General features: G+C 35.5%; 1 protein-coding gene across 9 annotated transcripts in view; it reads right to left on the reverse strand.

Moving 5' to 3' along the window:
* Positions 1-18976, reverse strand: part of PHF20L1 (PHD finger protein 20 like 1) — a 57809-nt gene that overhangs the window by 7568 nt on the left and 31265 nt on the right. For 6 of the 9 annotated variants that reach the window (XM_067290142.1, XM_067290141.1, XM_067290139.1 and 3 more), the window contains 8 exons: positions 13471-13689; positions 13215-13271; positions 11864-11968; positions 8136-8300; positions 7564-7745; positions 5482-5581; positions 3142-3337; positions 2349-2718 (listed from right to left, as the gene is read on the reverse strand). In XM_067290142.1, the coding sequence (XP_067146243.1) occupies positions 2349-2718; positions 3142-3337; positions 5482-5581; positions 7564-7745; positions 8136-8300; positions 11864-11968; positions 13215-13271; positions 13471-13689 (1394 nt within the window). The remainder of the gene's footprint in view (positions 1-2348; positions 2719-3141; positions 3338-5481; positions 5582-7563; positions 7746-8135; positions 8301-11863; positions 11969-13214; positions 13272-13470; positions 13690-18976) is intronic. The other 3 variants (XM_067290146.1, XM_067290145.1, XM_067290147.1) reach the window with 1 other exon arrangement.

Here is an 18976-nt window from a genome sequence, read left to right on the forward strand (position 1 = left end):
GAAATTGCTGGAGGACCTGGGCTTACCCTGTATCAGTTCACAGTAAATGCCAGAGCAAGGCATGCATTGTATCATACTAGTGCGTTACTCTGAAAAAAGTGCTCAACTAAATCTTTTCCCACATCACATTAAAACAGACTTAGCACCCTCTAAAAGTATATCTTCCCCCAACCAGGAAGAGGAGGAGAGAGAAGAGAGAGGGGCAGGACAGTGGGGACTGGAAGATTTTTAGTTACTTCTTAGCCAAAAAAAATCCAAAAAAACTTTGTTTGCTTTTAAGTCTTAAAAGCAATTCCAAAAAACCTGAACTTGGATTGTCTCACGGGCAGTTGCACAAGCGAGTCCTGGAGAATGTATATTGTTAATACTCACAATATTCACCACAGAGCTGAAGTATACTCCTTAGTTACTGAAGACAGGTATTGAAAGCCATAAAAGCCTCTCAACTCTTAAAGCCTACAACTAAAATCTTTTCTCTCTCAAGATACCAAGTTTGTCTCTTCAGTGCTTTTCACTATTCAAACTATTTCACTGATGTTTAGATAGGATGTTTCCAATGTAAACATAAGAAACACCTTATTTTTTACAATTTTCAGGATCTCACATACACTTAAGAGAGAATGCCATTCTTCTCTTGCTGTACGAGGACTTAAATGCATAATCCTAAAAACAAGAGCATCTATTATACGAGCCTTTCAGATGCACATTACAGTAACTGAGACAAATCTGCCAAGATCTACTCATGTCTTTCAGCCCTGATAAATTCATAGTTAAAGCTGAGATGATTACAGATTCTAATAATCTGCTCTAACAGGCAGACTAAACACTAACAATTTTTTTTTCCTTTTAATGGCCTCTGTATTTGTTTATCCAAATGGCTAGTCTACAGTCCTAGAAAAATAAATAACTTGAAATTAGATAATCTGAACACTCTTTATAAGACATAAGAAGATCGCAGCAGAACCGTAGATCAGGAAAAAGCAAAACAATATGTAAAACCAGAAAATTCAAGGCGCTGCAGCAATCTAGAAGGGAGATTGCAATGGCCAAATCCAAATTTTGGCGAGGAGAGGTGAAGAAGTTTCACAGAGAAGCCAGCTCATGTTACAAATGGCACTTCAATGTTGATTTCAGTGTGGTTTTAAGGTAGGTACAGACTAGTTCATGTAGAAACCAAGGAGCGCTTTTCAGTACATAGTGAGTCGAGAGAAAAAGCCTATTCGGACACCAAGGCTGACTACTGACAACAGTATAAACTAGGGTGTCCCAAAGGAAAAAGTACTCCGATACTGTCCCAACAGATCCCTTCCCAATTTAAAACAGAGCACCCAGCTCTTTAGTTTTATGGAGTAGGCTCTCAGGGAAACATTAACTCTGTTTCACTGTCCATATTTTAAATTCTAAAAACATGCTATTTAAAATCATGATTTACGCTATTGTTGGAAAGAAAATGCATTTCACATTGCTGCATGTTTCCTTACTATACAAACTGAGTACAGTCATGCAGTTCAGCATACAAATAGTTATCTCTAACCAGAATGAGCCAAAGTTTCCCATTCAGGGTACATAGCTTACATGCCACATTTAAAACTAGAATTATAAGGAAAAAAACATATCTTACTCATTTCTTCCACACCAGAAACTGTACTTCGAAAGGGGGATGAGTTGGGCGATTTATTTTCACACAGTTGGTATTGCAGAAAACAGAAAGGTTTGTTTTACTTTGCATTTGGTTTAAAAAGAACTCTTCACTAAGACCAGACTAAAAAGTTTCAGCCCTCCTCCACAAACTAATGGATTCAAGCAGTTAACGCAAAACTGAGAAAGAAAGGTTTAAATGACTGGGTATAATCCTGACCAAAGACCTGTGAAACATATTTAATTAAAAGAAATATGCAATATAAAGGACTTAAAAGTTCCACATGAGTTGAAAACAGCTTAGCTGACCAGTAGTAAGTCATTACAAAAAAGAAACCAAAAAACAACCCACACAAACTTGTCCTGTTTTCTTCTCTTCCAAAAAAAACACTTAAGTGTTGTTTCAAGATCCCTCCTTTTAAGCACAGGGTTTTGATTTTTTTTTCCCCCAAAAACATTGGAAAGGAACAAGCATAAACAAATTTTGCATAGGCAAAATTTTAACCATACTTTGGAATTCATTCACCAACTCAAACCTGAAACCATTTCACTGTGATGCAACTCTGTTCCTAGTTATATCTACCAACATATTTAATAGTAAACACCAAGTTTTAACAATGAACATTTCTATATATTTTTATGCACTTGGGTTTTATCATAATGAATTTTTTTTTAATTAAGAAACTTCACAGATGAAGAATAATACTTACCTGATCATTCATCCCATCATCTTTAAAAGAATATTGTAAACAATTTTTATTCTCTGAATGAAATTCCTGATCTTCCTCAAAACTACTTGTATCTTCATCATCTGAGCTCATAGGGTCACTGACTGCTTTGCAGTCTTGACCAAAACTCTGTGGTTTTTGGTAACTGTGCTCACTTGTGATATACGTTTCTTCCATCTTTTGGGGTAAGCTAGGTGGCTGTTTATGATTTTGACTGTGACACGTCCTTTCAATTGGATTAACAGGGTCTGGCAAAGTCACTGTTTTTTTCTCTACCCCAAGAGTCATTTGTTCTTGTTCTTTTCGCATCCCTGAATAAGCCCAGAGATGAAGGTCTGGGTGATGCTTATTTCTGGAAAAAAAAGAAAAAAAAAGGGGGGGGAGGGCAGAGGGGAAGCAAGTTATTAGAGATGTACCACTGTTAGAGCACTGAACCATTAAGCATCCATTTCTGCTATTGACAAGCACCATTATCAAGCATGCGAGCAAGCATTCGTAGGCAACTTTTCAATTTAGTACAAATCCAGAATGACCCTTTAATACAAGGGTCATCATGTAACAAAAGTTACCAATAAACCAAAAATATCAGATCTACTCGGGTGCTGAACTCCTAACTCCCACTGAAGCTGGAACTACTCCACATCTTGCACTGAAAGTGTTTAGAATATTACACAAGCAAGAACATTAACACAGGAGAATAATGCATATAGAGTAATGGTATTATTAGGTCTCTACTACCTAAATATATAAAGATGAAGAATATTCTAATACCTACTTTAATATCCCAATCTTCAACTGCAGTCCATGCAATATTTCAGTTACACCATATACGTCTGCCAGTAGATGATGCGTTGACACAATCTTTTTGGCATTAAGATGAGAGTAGTTTTCTTTCAAAAATGATAATCCACACATGTGTCCATTGTTTAGCCAGTCTTTATCATAAAGATATTTGGCACTCCATCTCTGACCTGAGGGTAAGCAATAAACAGACTGAGGGCCACCTAAAATCACAGTGCAATTTTATTTAAAACTAGCGTGCTAGCATTATATGCTGTACTCTCCTAAATGTCTCCTAACATCCATGAGAGAAGGACTCAAGATCTTGCTATTTCATTAGCATGTGAAAAATTAATTTTCATGGATTTAAAAGAAACTCTTATCACTTATTATGAAAGCAAAAGTAAACCTCAAGTCTCATGACCCTTCTAAATGGCATTTGAAATGAACAATCTAATCAACTCTGCAAAGTACTGGATATAAAAAAGCTCGATAGTATGAATCTAACTGCAAAAGTGAATTTAAATTGGCTTTTTTTGTTCAACTGTTGCAGCTTACTTAAGAAATAACTAAGATAGCAAGAGTCAGAGACTGTTAGAGACTAAATTCTATATGGACCTATCAAAAAGATCTGGTTTCTTTTTGAAAAGGCAGTAAATATTTGGCTTCAATACTGAAGTCAATATCTATTTCCTAGAAGCTAGTAGAAGGTCTTCATGAAGGGCAAACATCTCAAGATTATCCAACAGCAGAGTTCTTACACTCTCCTTTGAGGTATCTTGTACCAGACATTAGGCAGGATATTTAAGTAAGCAGGCCGTAGGTCTACATTGCTATGGCAATGTCTACAATCTTATCCAACAAGCACGAATGACATTTAGCTAATACATCTACAGTAATTTAACCATTATGAAAAAAAAGAAAAAGAGCAACTTATAATGCTGATCATGCTAATATTATTGTTTATAATGAGGAACCCAGACAAACAGACCGCCTAAGACTGCGATATCTTACAGTCAATTTTATATCAGACTATCATCATATACAGAACAAAGAATGGGTTGACGGCAGCCCTTCATACCTTTCAGGAGAATACCCTATCTCCTTTCTGCCCATTATCCCAATACAGTTTAAAATACTGACATTGTGAATGACCTTTTTCTCCTGACACAGAAAGAAAAGAAGTAATGGTTAGGAAGGGAGAGAAGATAAAAATTAGGGACATAGTCTCTGAATAGCAGGGGATAATGAAGTACCTACTACAGAGCAGGAAAAGAACACAAAACAAATTAGTTGTTTTTAATAAGAAAAAGCTTGACTGCTCAAAGAGTATAACACATGAGTAATTATCAAACAAGACTTTATACCATAAATCAAGCCTGATATGGGACAAATGGAAGAGTTGCATCTGTCTAGCTCTTTCCTAAATTTTCCTCTCAGAAATATTTAGTGAAACCAGTGCTATTCTGTACTTCTGCAAACTGGCTTCGGATATGATTTCTTAAATGCTGAACAAAAGTAAATTTGAGTGTATAGTTTCACTGTCTTCTTGAAAAAGCCAGACTGTTGGAATGGAAAAATCGCCAGAAGACATGTATGTGCATTTGTATCACTTGTCAGAAGGAATATGAAAAGCTTTCTTCCAAATTATATGGCTTTCCTCCAAATAATTGTTAAGAAAAATGGTTTCATGAACAGATTTTTTTTTTTTTAAATCAACAGCTTCTTTATCAAATGTATTCAGTTTATAATTAATCAGATTTTTCCTAATTCTTACTATTTCAAGCTTATCCTGGCAATCTTAAGTTCAAGATGTGCTGTTCGTGCACTATTATTTTCCATAGTAAGTGCTGCTGCATATGTTTTGCATATGTAATTATGCTTTTATTATACAATTCTGAACAAACATTACCAAATTAAAATTAATATGAAACGAGATCCACAGAATTAAGTGCACTATGCTAATGAGTCTTTAAAAGAGATTTAAATGAATAGATGTGATTACAAGTATATGCAGAACAGAGAATTTGTTTTGTAGAGAATTACTTTTCAGAGTACAATGACATTAAAAAGTCCTATGGGTTTAGGGGAATTAAGTTTGAACAAGTAAACCCAAGGTAATTCAAATTCTGAAGTACGATTTAAGACATTTGAACAAGATGTTACCAACAAGAAAAGTAAGCTCTGCTCAGAGCCAAACTTAGAAACATTTGCCCCAAAGTAGTATAACATATAACACAAAGCCGACAAAGTTGTAACAAGTAAAAGCAGTGCAGAATATCTCTGCTTAAAACCCCCCCATAGACAGCAGCAGATAAAGGTGATTTACTCATACCTGGTGGATCTCTGCAGATATAACAGATGTATTGCTCTGGAATGCTGTCCTCTAACAACCCCATGCATACACTGTGTTGCCAACACAAGCACTCTTCACACTGACACCAAAAAAAAAAAAAGCAAAAACTAAAACTAAGATAACTGGATTTACAAATAAGAAGCTACTTCTTGTATCATCAAAATGCAAGGAACAACAGTTTAACTTAAACAGCTGTTTGAGTAAGATTATTTTATTGGGCAATTTGTGTTTGGGTAGGCAAAGACATAAAGCTAAAAAGTAGCTTAACTCTAGTTCTGAAAGTCACCTCAACCACAAATTCCAGACTGGAGACAAAAAATTGAAGATGAAGATTGATAATAATTAATAGTATTTTATCATAACATTCAATATTTTAGCACCTAAATATTTAGAAGTGAAACATAAGACAGGAGAATAATATTACAGTAAAGTAGAAAGATAATGTAATACATTACAGCATAACAGTGAAAAGTAGAAAACTCTTCAGTTTAATTATTTATATTTACAAAGCATCTCTCCAGTGCGCTAGAAAGATGTGTTTTTAATACCGCACCAATGGAAAATCTAAAAAGAAAAAGAAAATGAAGAGAAAATGAAAGAGTAGAAATAAGAGAATAGGAGAGCAAAATAGAAGCGGTAAGACATGAAGGCCTTGAAATAGCAAATTGGTTGCTCTTGATGAGACAAGGAAGGAAGGGGAGATAAGTGATCAGTATTAGGCTGGCACTGGACTTTAGAAATGGGCAGGAAACTACCACCACCGAGTACTCTTTTCCTTTCCATTCTCTTCTCAGTGTTGGCCTGCATTTTAAATACCTGTTGTTTTATTAGTGAAAGCCTCTCCTCTTTGCTGACATGCATTTTGAGCATCAACCTACCCAAAACACAGAAGCCACCTTTCCTCTTGTCATACCACTATGGTTGCAATTTTCTCTTCTCTCTGCAAAGATTTCTACATCAGTCCATTTTTCCATATTACCACCATTGCTGACACTCCTGCTTAATTCTTCCAATACACCACTCCATTCCAGTAATGCTTTCCCAGGGACAGTTGTTTTATCCTTCTTTTTCAGATCTTTATGTCATTTCCAAAAGATTTTCCAGGCTATTAACCCGTGACAGCCATTTTTGCCTCATTCAGTTCTCAGCTAAAAAGGCTTCATATTTTCAACAGAAGTTGTACTACGTTAATAGTTATACACAGACCCGTTCTTTGAGTGCAGAAAAACACAAAAATACCCAAACTTTTTAAAGTTATTGACAACTCAGTTCTTCCTCACTGTTGATAGCATCCAATCTAAATGCTACATTATGAATTCCTTGAGACAGGGAGTTTAAATTATCCATTATGAGATGGGAATTGCCCCCCCTTATTGTAGTACAAACAGCAGTAGCTGCAATCTGTTGATAATGAAAATGCTGTGCAGACACTGTACACTCTTCAAGTGGTGATAGCTCTCTCCCTTTTCTATACCAAATTAAGTTAAATTCTTAGCAGTTTCTCCAATGAGCTAGTAATTTCCAGCTTGAGAACTGTCACTCTAAAGACACACATCAGATACTGACAATATTAATATTTGTATGGCAGAGACCTACACTAAGCTAGAGATGATTATCTCAGATACAGCTGAGGTGAATTTACAGTGAGCAGAATGGTCTCTGCAACTGGTACTGCAAAACACAAGGACCAAACCTATTATAGCAGAAGTGTTGGTATGTCCAGGATTCTCTGTGGATATAAACGATAATTTGTGCACAGAAAAGCATTTATTTTCCCAACATTATCAACCAGCTATACGGAAAAAAACAGTTACTGTTCCTTATAAACCTGTTCCATGTACTGAACTGTTAGAGGAAATGTATTAAATCTATCCTAGAGAAACAGTTTTGCATACACAGGATGGAGTCACACCAAGTGCAGAATATAGGAGTATTTTGTTATTATTGTTCACCTTGTATTTACAGTTCTCTACATAACTTCAGTCTCCAAAATTATCAAAAGGGCACCCTTCACAATCACAAAATTCACACAGAAAATACAAGAAAAAAAAAAATCTTTACCTGAATCATAAAGCCATTTTCTTCATCCAGTTCACAGATGCATCTTACAATTTCATTGAGAGCATCATCTTCATCCTGAGACTCTTCAAAATTAGTTGAATCAAAATCCTGATTGTATTCATCACCGCTAAGTAACAAACTCTCTGTGGAAGAATCATCCAAGAACTCCACATCTGAAAGGTCTAGTAAAAACAAATCCGTGTGAAATTGTGTGTGCAAAGAGATGCAATACTTTACAGAAATACAGAACTTTTGGCAGTGAAAAATCTTAACCTGCACATAGCCAAATCACTCACAAATGCACTGATAGTAGGTTAGATTTCTTGAGGAACTCTGCTAAGAGCCTTTAATGTAATGTGATCACCTCAAAAGCAGAGATAACAATTAATCAAAGCAAGTACAGTGTAGAACAGCTTGGAAAGTGCAAGTATTTTGATTTAAATGGATGAAATATAAATCAGCCTCCATATTTATAGATACAATCCCAAACAAAAAACTTTTTTTTTCCTTTCAGATTCTCCTTTTTAAGGAATTAAACCTACAAACTGAAAGTTTCAGTTCAGCCAACCTACTTTCTCCACTAAGGTCAACAGACAAGATAGCTCTCGGATACTGGTATGACGTATTCTTCTCTGAGAACATGCTGCGCAAAGTCAGAGAGCTCCCCGAGGACCGTGTTAACGGAGAGGAGCACCTGTCCAAGAATTCAACAGAACTGTCTTCATAATCCGAATAATCTGAAAAGTTAACATCAAAAGATTAACTGCTGTTAAAGTAGTAAAGAAAAATTTGTCACAAGTGCAGAAATGATAAACAGGTAAGACTACAACATTATGCTCAAAAGTAAGGAATATCAACATTTAGGTATTAAGATGATGGAACTGTGCAAATATGAACTGGTAAAAGTGCTTCATAACCTATTTTATCCAGAAGTTTCCAGTAAAAGACATTACACGACAAACATTAAAACTGTCTTTTTAACTTCCTCCCTGTCTCTGTATGTACAGAGGAATAATTCTTCATTTAAAATTTTATCACTGTATGAGTAAAAAAGATCTCATATTCTTATCACTGCAACTCATCCTGTAATATTTACCATCTTTAGATAAACTCTTTTTCCTTAAGTCTATTTGTAGCAGAATGCTACAAATGGCACCTACCTGTAGGCTATACTAGTTGAAACAGTCCCAAGAAACACAGTTGCAAGCCTGTCCTTATCAAGCCTGTCCCAGGAAAGCCCAGTGGTAATTAGAGTTAATCCTCTTATAAATTATTACTTTGGAAATAAAAGGGTAATCAAGTTTCTACATTTTCATTCTGTTAAAGTATTCCTGTTACCATATGTATCTACAATTCTTGCAATGGGTTCCACAATACACTTCTCTCCTAAATACTTCCATAAAGCCATTGTCAATATTTACTTTTTCTCTGTCAAGAACAGAATCATTCTACTACGTGATTCCTAAGTACATTTGCTTGAAGTCAGGATCAGCGATGATAAACTGCAATGTTTAGAACACTACTTTATGTTGTATTCCTATCAACCTCAATGAATTAGAATGGTATTAATAACAGAAGCTACCTACCTTCTACTTTATATGGGTTTGATCTGAACAGTCACTCATGCATATACTCACAGCACAGAGGGGAAAACAGTGTTTTTGTTTTGTTTTTAAGCCTTACACAAAATTTATGATTCAAAAGGGGATGAAGTATGCCTCACACTTTCATTTCTGAAGTGCCCTGAAAGTAGAGGGAGCTAGTCCTGGAGAAAGAGAAGACTGTTTATTTTGATAGACCATATTTCAGTGAGCTTTTTCAGGGTCAGACACCAGAGCAAGAATCCACCAAAGCATTTTTCTTTTTCCTTGGTTAATGAGTCCAGACCGAATGCCTCTGGATTCCTAGAAGTCTTTTTCTAAGGGATGAATTTGGGTAGAAGAGAAATGCTCGCATTTTTTCCTTACACTCATTTCTGCATCTGGATTTAAGACCTCTATTTATTGGGGCATTATGAGATATAGAATTTTCCCCTAATAATTACAAGCACTGGATCTGTCCAACTTCTCCCAAATATTTTAAATTGTACACTAAGTCAGTCTTTCCTGTTGGTTCAACTAAATTTCAATACTTAGCAAATATTGAAGATTTTGCATCTTCAAAGATGCAAGAGAACTTATCTATTCTTTCTTAGGAAATAGGTGAAACAGAAGGTTCACAGGAATACCGTGCAATAGGTGTTCCAGTTACAGAAAATATATTTGTAGATTTAGACATGTTTCAGATACATACCTTAACTTGGCACCTATTAAAACAGTTCTATTCCAAAGATCTTTTCAAATGCTTCAATCATTATTTTGCTTATTTCTATGCAAGCATTCTTCACAAGCTTTTACACAAATAGTCAGCCTGTCATTATATTCAGAGAATACAGGAATGTACAAACTGTTTTTTTACACTTATGAAACTGTATTGACAGTGTGCTTCCGAGGATACTGCTGTACACAAAGTGATGACACATTGCTTTTGAGTATCTTCCTAAAATGGCAGGGAAGTACCATTACTTCTGTGGGGAGTAATAATTCAATCTGCCGTGTTTTAATATCCACAGATGAGGCAGCCAGAACTACTTAGGTTTTGTGGTTGTGATCTTGTGTGGTGCTTTGTTTGTTTGTTTGTTTTTAAATCAGTGAAGTGGCTTTTGTATACCTAATATTTAATAGCATCTTCTTTCAAATGCCTTCCCAACACAAGCAAAAAAAACCTGCCAATAATTTTCAGGTAATAGCCTCTACTGAACTTTACAGTTTAAAATTATAGTACCCCAATATACAGACAATGAAATATGAAAAATCTAACTTACTGCAGTTCATATTCAAGTACTGCATTATTTGGAAGCATTATCAGGTTACAGTACAAGTTTTAGACAGACAAATGCTTAATCACTCTAGATATCCACAAGGCATCTTTAAAAGTCTGTGGTCAAAAGGTCCACATATGCATAGGATTTTTCTACATGCTTATGAATTTTTGTTTTTAAGGAAAAATTCCTTGTTTGATAGGTTTTTAATTTCCACCTTCCCACATTTTCAGAAGTTTCAGTCAGAGGTATTATGACTGATATCTAGTAAAGCACACTCTCAAGGTACATGAAAGCAAAAAAAATCTGATAGTATACTAAGGACAGTCTATGTTTTTGAATATTTAAATACATTCTCCAAAAACAACAGCAGTAAGATAAAAATAAGAAATATTGTTTTAAGCCCTGAAACACTTCTTGAGGTAAGCAGGTATAATATGCAGAAGTTCAGTCTTCAGCAAAAAGAAAAGATAAGAGTTTGAGTTTGCATTTGCCCTTGCTGCTATTTGTACTACCATAATGCTACAGCCAAGATTGCACTGGTAAAACTTGACACCAAGGAATTTGTAACTTAAGTTTATAGGAGATCAAAAGACCCAAGAAGGGGAAAAAGGAGAAGAAATAAAAAGAAATGGTAAGACTGTACTGGTCAGCAGGATAACTATTCCATTAAATTGACTTTTTTTTTAAATATTAGCACAATTTCTATGAAAAACTTGACAAGGAGACTTACAGTAAAGATAAGGCTAAAAAGTCACCTTGTTAGTGGAGTATTATTCAACCAAGGAAAAAGCATGAAGTGATCTGAAAGTTTAAAAGAGCACACAGGTAAGGTGGAACAGGCTACTTACAGCCTCACATCTGAAATACAAGTTGTTTTTGTTCTAAAAGGGAAGGGAAATAAAAGAGAAAAGAAAAGGATGAGTGATACAGTCAAAGTATAAGCATAGGGAAATGAGCTGAAGACAAATGGAATCAACATCTGTCAAGACAACGGAGAAGGCTTGTCACAGAAATACCAACCTCAACTGTTAAGCCTCAACTGTTAAGGAGAGGCTGCATCTTACACAGTAGACCTCAGATTTAGACCAGGTGTGAGAATAATTTTAAGGTGTAATCAAGATGATGAGGAATGGGTATACAAAAGTTCAAATGAAAAATCTGAAGAGAAGAAAAGAACATACCTGCACATCGTTTGAAGGAAGAAAAAGAATTAAAATGCCTGCGGAATCTATCATTTAGACACAGGCTATAAGCACAGAAATGGGATCACAGATCAAAGTATCCTTTCAACATTAAGACCAAAAGCTTATTCTTTGCAATTTCTAATATTTTAGATTCATATTGTTAGAAATAAGTTTTAATATTTAGCTATTAATGTCAAAAATAAGATCCACTGGTTTTGCTCATTTTCAAAAAAGAAATACATATTAAACTTACCATGTTGTTTAGATTTCTTCTTTTTTTTCTTCTTCTTTTTCTGTTTTGATTTATGATCTTTCTCTTTTTTCTCTTTTTTCTCCTTTTCCTTTTCTTTCTTTTTACCTGAAATAACAAAATAAATATTTTTAAACAGCAGTAACAATTAAATTCAAGCTATTTTGGTGATCTACTCAGATTAACATGTTTTAATTTGCTTGATAGTGTGTTAGTCTAGGTGTTAGTCTCTTATTAATTGATAGTAGAATGGTACATTTTACAATTTTAAGCATTGCCAAATGAGATGTCAAGAGAAAAAAAAAATAAAGCAAAGCACACAAAGTGACAGATTTAAATAGCTTATAACAACATATAACAAAAACGTTTGGGCAGGAGAAAAAACAAGCTTTTTTAAAGGACATAATTCCAAGCTAGAAAGATAATGTGGTCTTAAAAACACCTACTACACCTACAAAAAGTAGGTGAAACAGACTCATAAAACTGCTGATGCTGTCAGCAGTTTCTACTAAACAGCAACATCCTCACATAAAACTGATTCTGAATAAAATTTATGTCACGTATTTTGCATTGCTGTTCACTTATAAGCACTGTTGACATTCTCATGAGGATAGGTACTTTATCTTGGAAGAATTCAATTTACTCTGTTAATTCTTCTCTGACGAAATGTATCCCACAACATGTCATTCTATAATCATTTTCTAAGCAATCAGTTGTGAGATAAATAAAGATAAAATTGACTTGTTATGGAAAATAATCCTTACATACTGACTTCAAGGAGATATTTCCTGCACAGAAATTGAGTCATATTATCTGCTTGGTAAGTATAGGAACAGAACTTTTCCCTCCTGGCAAAAATAATGCTAATTCACATATGAATTCTTGTTCATCTATAACCATAATTTTTACACAGGGAAAACCAAACCCCTCTTACTTAAGATTTTTGTTCAAGAATTGCCAAGTGTTTTGTCAGTCACACTTGGCTATTTCCTTTTATTTTACCTGTCAGTACACAGAAATAAATGCAACATCACTAATTCAACTAAAATCAGCTTTGGTTTGGGCTTCTTACCTGGGACAGGATACTACAGACCTGTCATAGATACTACTTGGATCCTTCCAAATCCTTGTTATTTGCATTTTCATTTTTTCCTTATAAAATTATTCCTCACTACAAGTTTTTTGTATATATAAACTGTAAGAGCTAAAAACAAATTGCAACTGGCCCCTGGAAATATTTATATACTTTTACATTAGCAGTTCAGAGACATCAAGTAAAGTGTTAGAGCTGTCTATACTATTACTCTTTCAAACCTTTGCCTTTTTCCCAAAAATCTTCTTTCTCTGTACATACCATATGCTGTGGAGCTTTTCTCTTCCAGTTTTCCTTTCCTTTCCATTCTCACTGCGCCTGAAAATTGAAGAAGAACATATGACATTAGTGCAATGTCTGGCTGATGACCCGCTTTCTTGTAAATGTCATTAGATGGCAAAAAGTCCTACTGGTACATAATATTAAGAAACATACAAGCAATACATTGATTTTTAATGTCACTTTACAGTTATTTTTATTGTCTAAAGCACTGGAAACAAAAAGCATTGTAGTTTACCAACTTCTGAATGCTTGTCCTTCTCAATCACGTTCTTTAATATTTTCTCCTTCAGACTCTCAAAACATTTCTCCTTTATGGGCACAGAGTACTGTATCTCTGTCCCTTCAGAGCTCACTGATGTGGAAGACCGCTTTTTTTTACTATTCCCTTTGGGTAACTTTAGACTATTGGTTAAAGGCATTTCCAGATGTAAGGCATGTACATGGGACGAGGGTGCTGAAAACAAGAAGACAAGTTTACTAGGCATTCAGTAAAGATTGCAGCCAGATCACTGGCTGGGTCAGATCACTGAAACGTCAAATATTGGTAATATTATCACAGTTAACATATAATTACTGCATACGAATGCCTAGGTCTCAGTCTTACATACAAGATGTTACATGCCAAAGAAGGTTTCCTTATCTATTTGGGAATTTGCATTCACTTTCTAAACAGTAACATTAGTTTAAACACACTTTGCTCTACTTTTAAGCCTTTTTGTTTCCTTTTCATTTCAATGTAGTAGAAACCCATGTCAACAATAAGCATAAAAGTGCTGATATTGCCAAAATTCTTTTAATTATTGTTCTATTATGTGAACAGAGACTCTAAGCTCTTCTACAACGTTTCTGGTACTCAGTATGAAATTTACACTTCAGCTTATTGCATTTTTATTGGTTCAATAACATTTATATCACTCACTGTCTTTCATGTGTATATTCAATATACATTTGAATTACATGCAAAATACTATGAAAATTTATCAGAATTCAGTATCACACTCATACTGACAATTCTCACTGTGCACTTTCAGTAAACCTTGGAATATTTAGGTAGGGTTTTTACCTCAATGTGTATTAGGAAATAACACAGCTGAAGGAACACTAAAATTACAGTTTTTCATTGCTGATATTTATAATCAAATAGGACAATGGAATTTTCAAATATTCAAACTAGAACAAAAGCCCTTTGTAAAGAACATAACCAATATTGTTCAAATCTCTTTGCAACTGTATTGGTCCATATAGCGAGAGCTTTAAGTCTCATCTAACTATAATCAGGCAAGTCATTTTTAGTGCCTCTCAACATGTGAGCCCAACAAAAAGATCAGCATCCAAAAATCATTTGCTGGTGAAACGGTTGAACTAAAGACAAAAATCCTGAAGGAAACCTGCTACTGGTCAAGATGTTAAATAAGACAAAATACAAAGCTGATCTGGAATAGCTTTGAGCTCCCTCTTTTATGATGTTGAGTAATACAAAAACAAAAAGCATTTAAACAAACAGTGTTAAGATAATTTGGTAAGTCTGAGAGTCTTAAAAGGATTCTGGAGGAAGTAACAATAATATCCTGGGGATGGCTCCCTAAAAAGGCTTTGCAGGCTTGGAAAGACCAACCCAACTCTGTTATGAAACTTACTCTAGCTCCTAGGCCGCCTCCTCTTGGGAAAACAGCCAAAACGTCACAGAGCAAGAAAGCTGCATGGGCAGCGGAAGCAATAGGAGGTAGTACGTTATCTACCACAGTGTACAGACTTTTTAAATGCCAGATGTTCTCGGCTATAAGATGCAAGGCACTACCAGGTACCACGCACTTGAGCCAGCAGGCAGAAGCAGCCATTCATTCCGTGCGCTGGCTTTAACGCAAGACGCGGGCCGCCTGCCTACAGCTGAGGTTGCCTGTGCCTTCTGGTAGCTGAATGGACTGTCTCACCCAAGACTATAACCCTTTCAAGTCTATCCTAACGTTCAGCCTCTTGCTCTTCTCTATGTCCCAGTGAGATAAGTCCCCTTAATATATTTATCATCAACACAGAACACCATCCACATTAATCCTTCTTTGGTTTCCTAATTAATGGTTATCTCTATCACAGGGCTGAAGCTGTCCTGCAGTATGTGGAGCAATGAGTACGTTTTTAACACTTCAGAAAAAAGAGTGACGCTTCTCCACATGACCATGTTATCAGGGTCTCGCTCTGCTGGATCACTTGTAAAGAGAGCACATTAGGAGCACTCAAACGCACATATGAGAATTTGGTTGGGTCCCTGCTATTTTGATGAAAAGCTCTAAGAACGCTTTATCTGAACAATCTCCAGAAAAATTTAGTCCCGACCTGTCTATTTAAATAAGTTAGTATTTAAACTTCATTATACAAAATAAATCCTGACCTCAGACATCCGTATGTGCTCTGCTATCACTAATCACAATGCAAACCTCAGTATCTCAATTTTTAACACAAACACATCCGACTTGGAGTAGTCAGTAAGTGAATAACTGACAAAGGTTTGGGGAAACATTCATCATAGCAGAAATCCACTACGGTCACACAAACCACCATCTAAACACCACCACTATCTAAACTCCATCTCTATAGTAACCAGAAAAGAGAAATTACTATTATGCCTGCATAGTCTGTTATGTTATTCCCGGTATTTACTCATTAAATATTACCTAATATTAAGTAATATAAAGTATATAAAATTATATATGAGTAATATAATGGAAAGCATTACAGATTGAGAATCACAATTTTGCTTTCACCTAAATAAAATGTTAATGCCTGCAAACTCTTCAATTTTCAAGTGCATAGTTATTATGCCTTACAAGCAGCTCCAAAATTAAATAAAGTAGACAATCACAGTCTAGAGACCTAATATAGCAAAACAAATACTAATTTATAAAAGTATCTTTTATGGAGACATTACCATCTTTCTTTTTTCAGCTGGTATTTTTAACTGCCATTTTATCGCTGTTCGGGAGTCTAGTACACCGCCTCCACGCAGTGAAGCGTGGGAGGTCTGCAATTAGCACTCAGCAGAAACGAAGCTACTTACAAGACCAGATTTGAAAAAACTAATGATTACGTCATTGCTCTAAGGTCAATTTTATTACCTAACGAAATCACAAAAAAGAATAATTCCAGATCCAAACCAAATGCAAATCGAAGAAACTTCCTGCCGGCTTTGAGACGCTTTGGTAATGTTACTTTACATGCGCTGCTAAGGCTGAAGTGACACAGGCCCCGCTAGCGCGAACGCAGGCGCGTAACAGAGCGCCGTGGTACAAACGCAGCGGCACGAGAACTGCTTTTAGTGGTATGGCTTACTTCAGTTCAACAAACTATAATAAGTTATCCCCATGTGAAATGACTTCTTTTGTTACAGCGTATGCCACTCTGTGGCTTTTGATGTTTCACCTTTCCTAACAACAAAAATACCAACTTCCGTACTACTAACGCACGACTTGGAGCATAACTCAGCCGGCGCAAGTCTGGGTTCTCCCAGGAAAACAAAGGAGCATGACCGTTTTTCACCTTTTGAATTTTCAGTGCTTAGGATGCCGATAGCAAAACGCCCTTTAAATACACATTCTGGATGATAACAGACCCTGCCCAGAACAGTGCCCCTAGGAAGGACGAGGACGTGAAAGGTTCTTGTTTGCCTTCAACAAACAACTACCCCACAGAATCAGCTAGAAACTTCAGGGCAGGCAGAACGGCAGAAGTCACTGAAAACGGAGTCCAAATTAGGAAGTAAAATTGACTGTCAACAGATGTTAGGAGTGGAAAAAACATGTCTGTAAAGTAACAAGAGGTTTACGTTGTTAGAGTGTAGGTAATTCTTAAAGGCAGGGTAACTAGGAAACTGCCAAAAGTTTATTAAAAAAAAACAGATTTCTTTTTCTGAAAATTCCATACAGCAGTTGTTTCTTGATCATGCTGCAGTAAACTTTAAACTACATAAAAGTATACAACGACTTTTTTCTTTTAGCGTGTGAATTTTTCCCATTTAGTCAACCAAATGTTACTGTGGTAGCAAAATCATCTAGACTGAGCTAGAACAGGGAATAGCAGCTAACGTGTAACAATAATTTTTCCTTCTGCTTAAAATTTAAAATTCAGATTGCTTACTGAGATTACGTTTGCTAAGTATATAACTGCCAAACACAAATGGCGTAGAGCTACAGAAAACAAGAAAAATAACCATGAATTTAAAGAAACCGACAATTACAAAAAGATCTGAATTTCATGTAGTTAGCAGTGGAAAACTACAGTGTTTTGAATGTATTCAGACTGACCGTGAATTTGAAGTCGGTAATAGGCTCAGTGACAGAAAAAGCAAATCATCTATATTTTAAGCAGTTTGACAAATAGAAGAATTTTCGTAATTGTGTGCATTTACAATATCAGGCACGCACAAGTGGGTCCATATACCAGTTTAGCCAAAGCTAAAGTGCATCAGTTCAGAAATTAGATATTAGCGCACCAGTGCCACCAGAACAATACAGTAGTGCCATGCAGCCTGCAGACTGAAGGAATTGGTTACAATGCTCTCGTACTGCCTTTATAAAATGACAAGCTGTTCATTTTGAACAGCGACTTTGTGAAGGAAATTGTGTTAATACTATAAATTGCTATATACATTTCTACACTTCAGTACAGAAAATTATCTCTTTTCTCATCCCTTTCCTTGGAAAGGCACCAAGCTAGCAGCTTTTGAATAAGAAATCATTAAAATGCATTATTTTTGACAGTGCAAAATTATTTTTTCTATTGGTTCAACATGTACCCTACATCAGAAGTCTATACTTTCAAAGACACAAATTACATCCCTGGGTCTAAATAGTACCTAAATAGCACTCTTCTAAATAGTCTAATTAATATTCTTCTGCAGCTACCTTCAGAATGGTCAGTGATCATGATAAGCTTCTTAAGGCAAAATATTTCCATTACCTCCATAATTTCTGAAACTATCTACTGTGATGTACTGAGTTTTCCAGGATTAAGAACACAGCAAGTCTGACTCAAGCACACTTAGCAAATTCCATGGTATTGTCAAAATCTAGATGATCAGATTTCGACACAAAAGATTCGTCCAAGTTGCTTCAATAGAACCTAAAGAAATCTAAAATATCTTAAGTCGAAATGGATTTAAAATAGTTCTTTCAGATTACAAAAAAACCCAGATAATTACAGAGAAGTCTGCATTTTACATCAGAATTCTCAAATTTTGGCACAGAAGAGCAGCGCAATGTACATGCTGAACACCACAATATTTTAATTATGCTTAGGCAGCCAGATGTTCCTCCATTTGCAAGTAAACAGCTACAACTACTTGCAGTACTCTCAAGCATCAGCAAGGTTGAGAAAGGAAAGCTTTGGGAACCCCTCCTTTATATATTTGTTTGCCCAAACGCTACAAATGCCACTAAGAGGTTCATTAGATAAAAGAAATTATAAAAAGAATTGATGGTACTCATGCTATTGAAGTATGGAAGTATTCTGTGTAATTGCACGTGCTTAAGTACCTTTAGTTAAACACCTTTAGCAAAGGTTCCAAGCGCTTCCACTTTCCCATTCTAGACTCAAGCAGTAATAGCAGACAATTTTATGTCAGGGCATGGCTTTCCCTGACACAAAGTGTTTTGCTTTGTCAAATATTTTTCAGTCATAAATAAAAGGGATTATAAATAAAGCATGTTATTTCTTTGGTTAGACTCAGCTGTGGCCCAGGATCAAAACCA

This window comes from Apteryx mantelli, chromosome 2 (genome assembly GCF_036417845.1).
Source record: "Apteryx mantelli isolate bAptMan1 chromosome 2, bAptMan1.hap1, whole genome shotgun sequence".
NCBI classification, from domain to species: Eukaryota; Metazoa; Chordata; class Aves; order Apterygiformes; family Apterygidae; genus Apteryx; species Apteryx mantelli.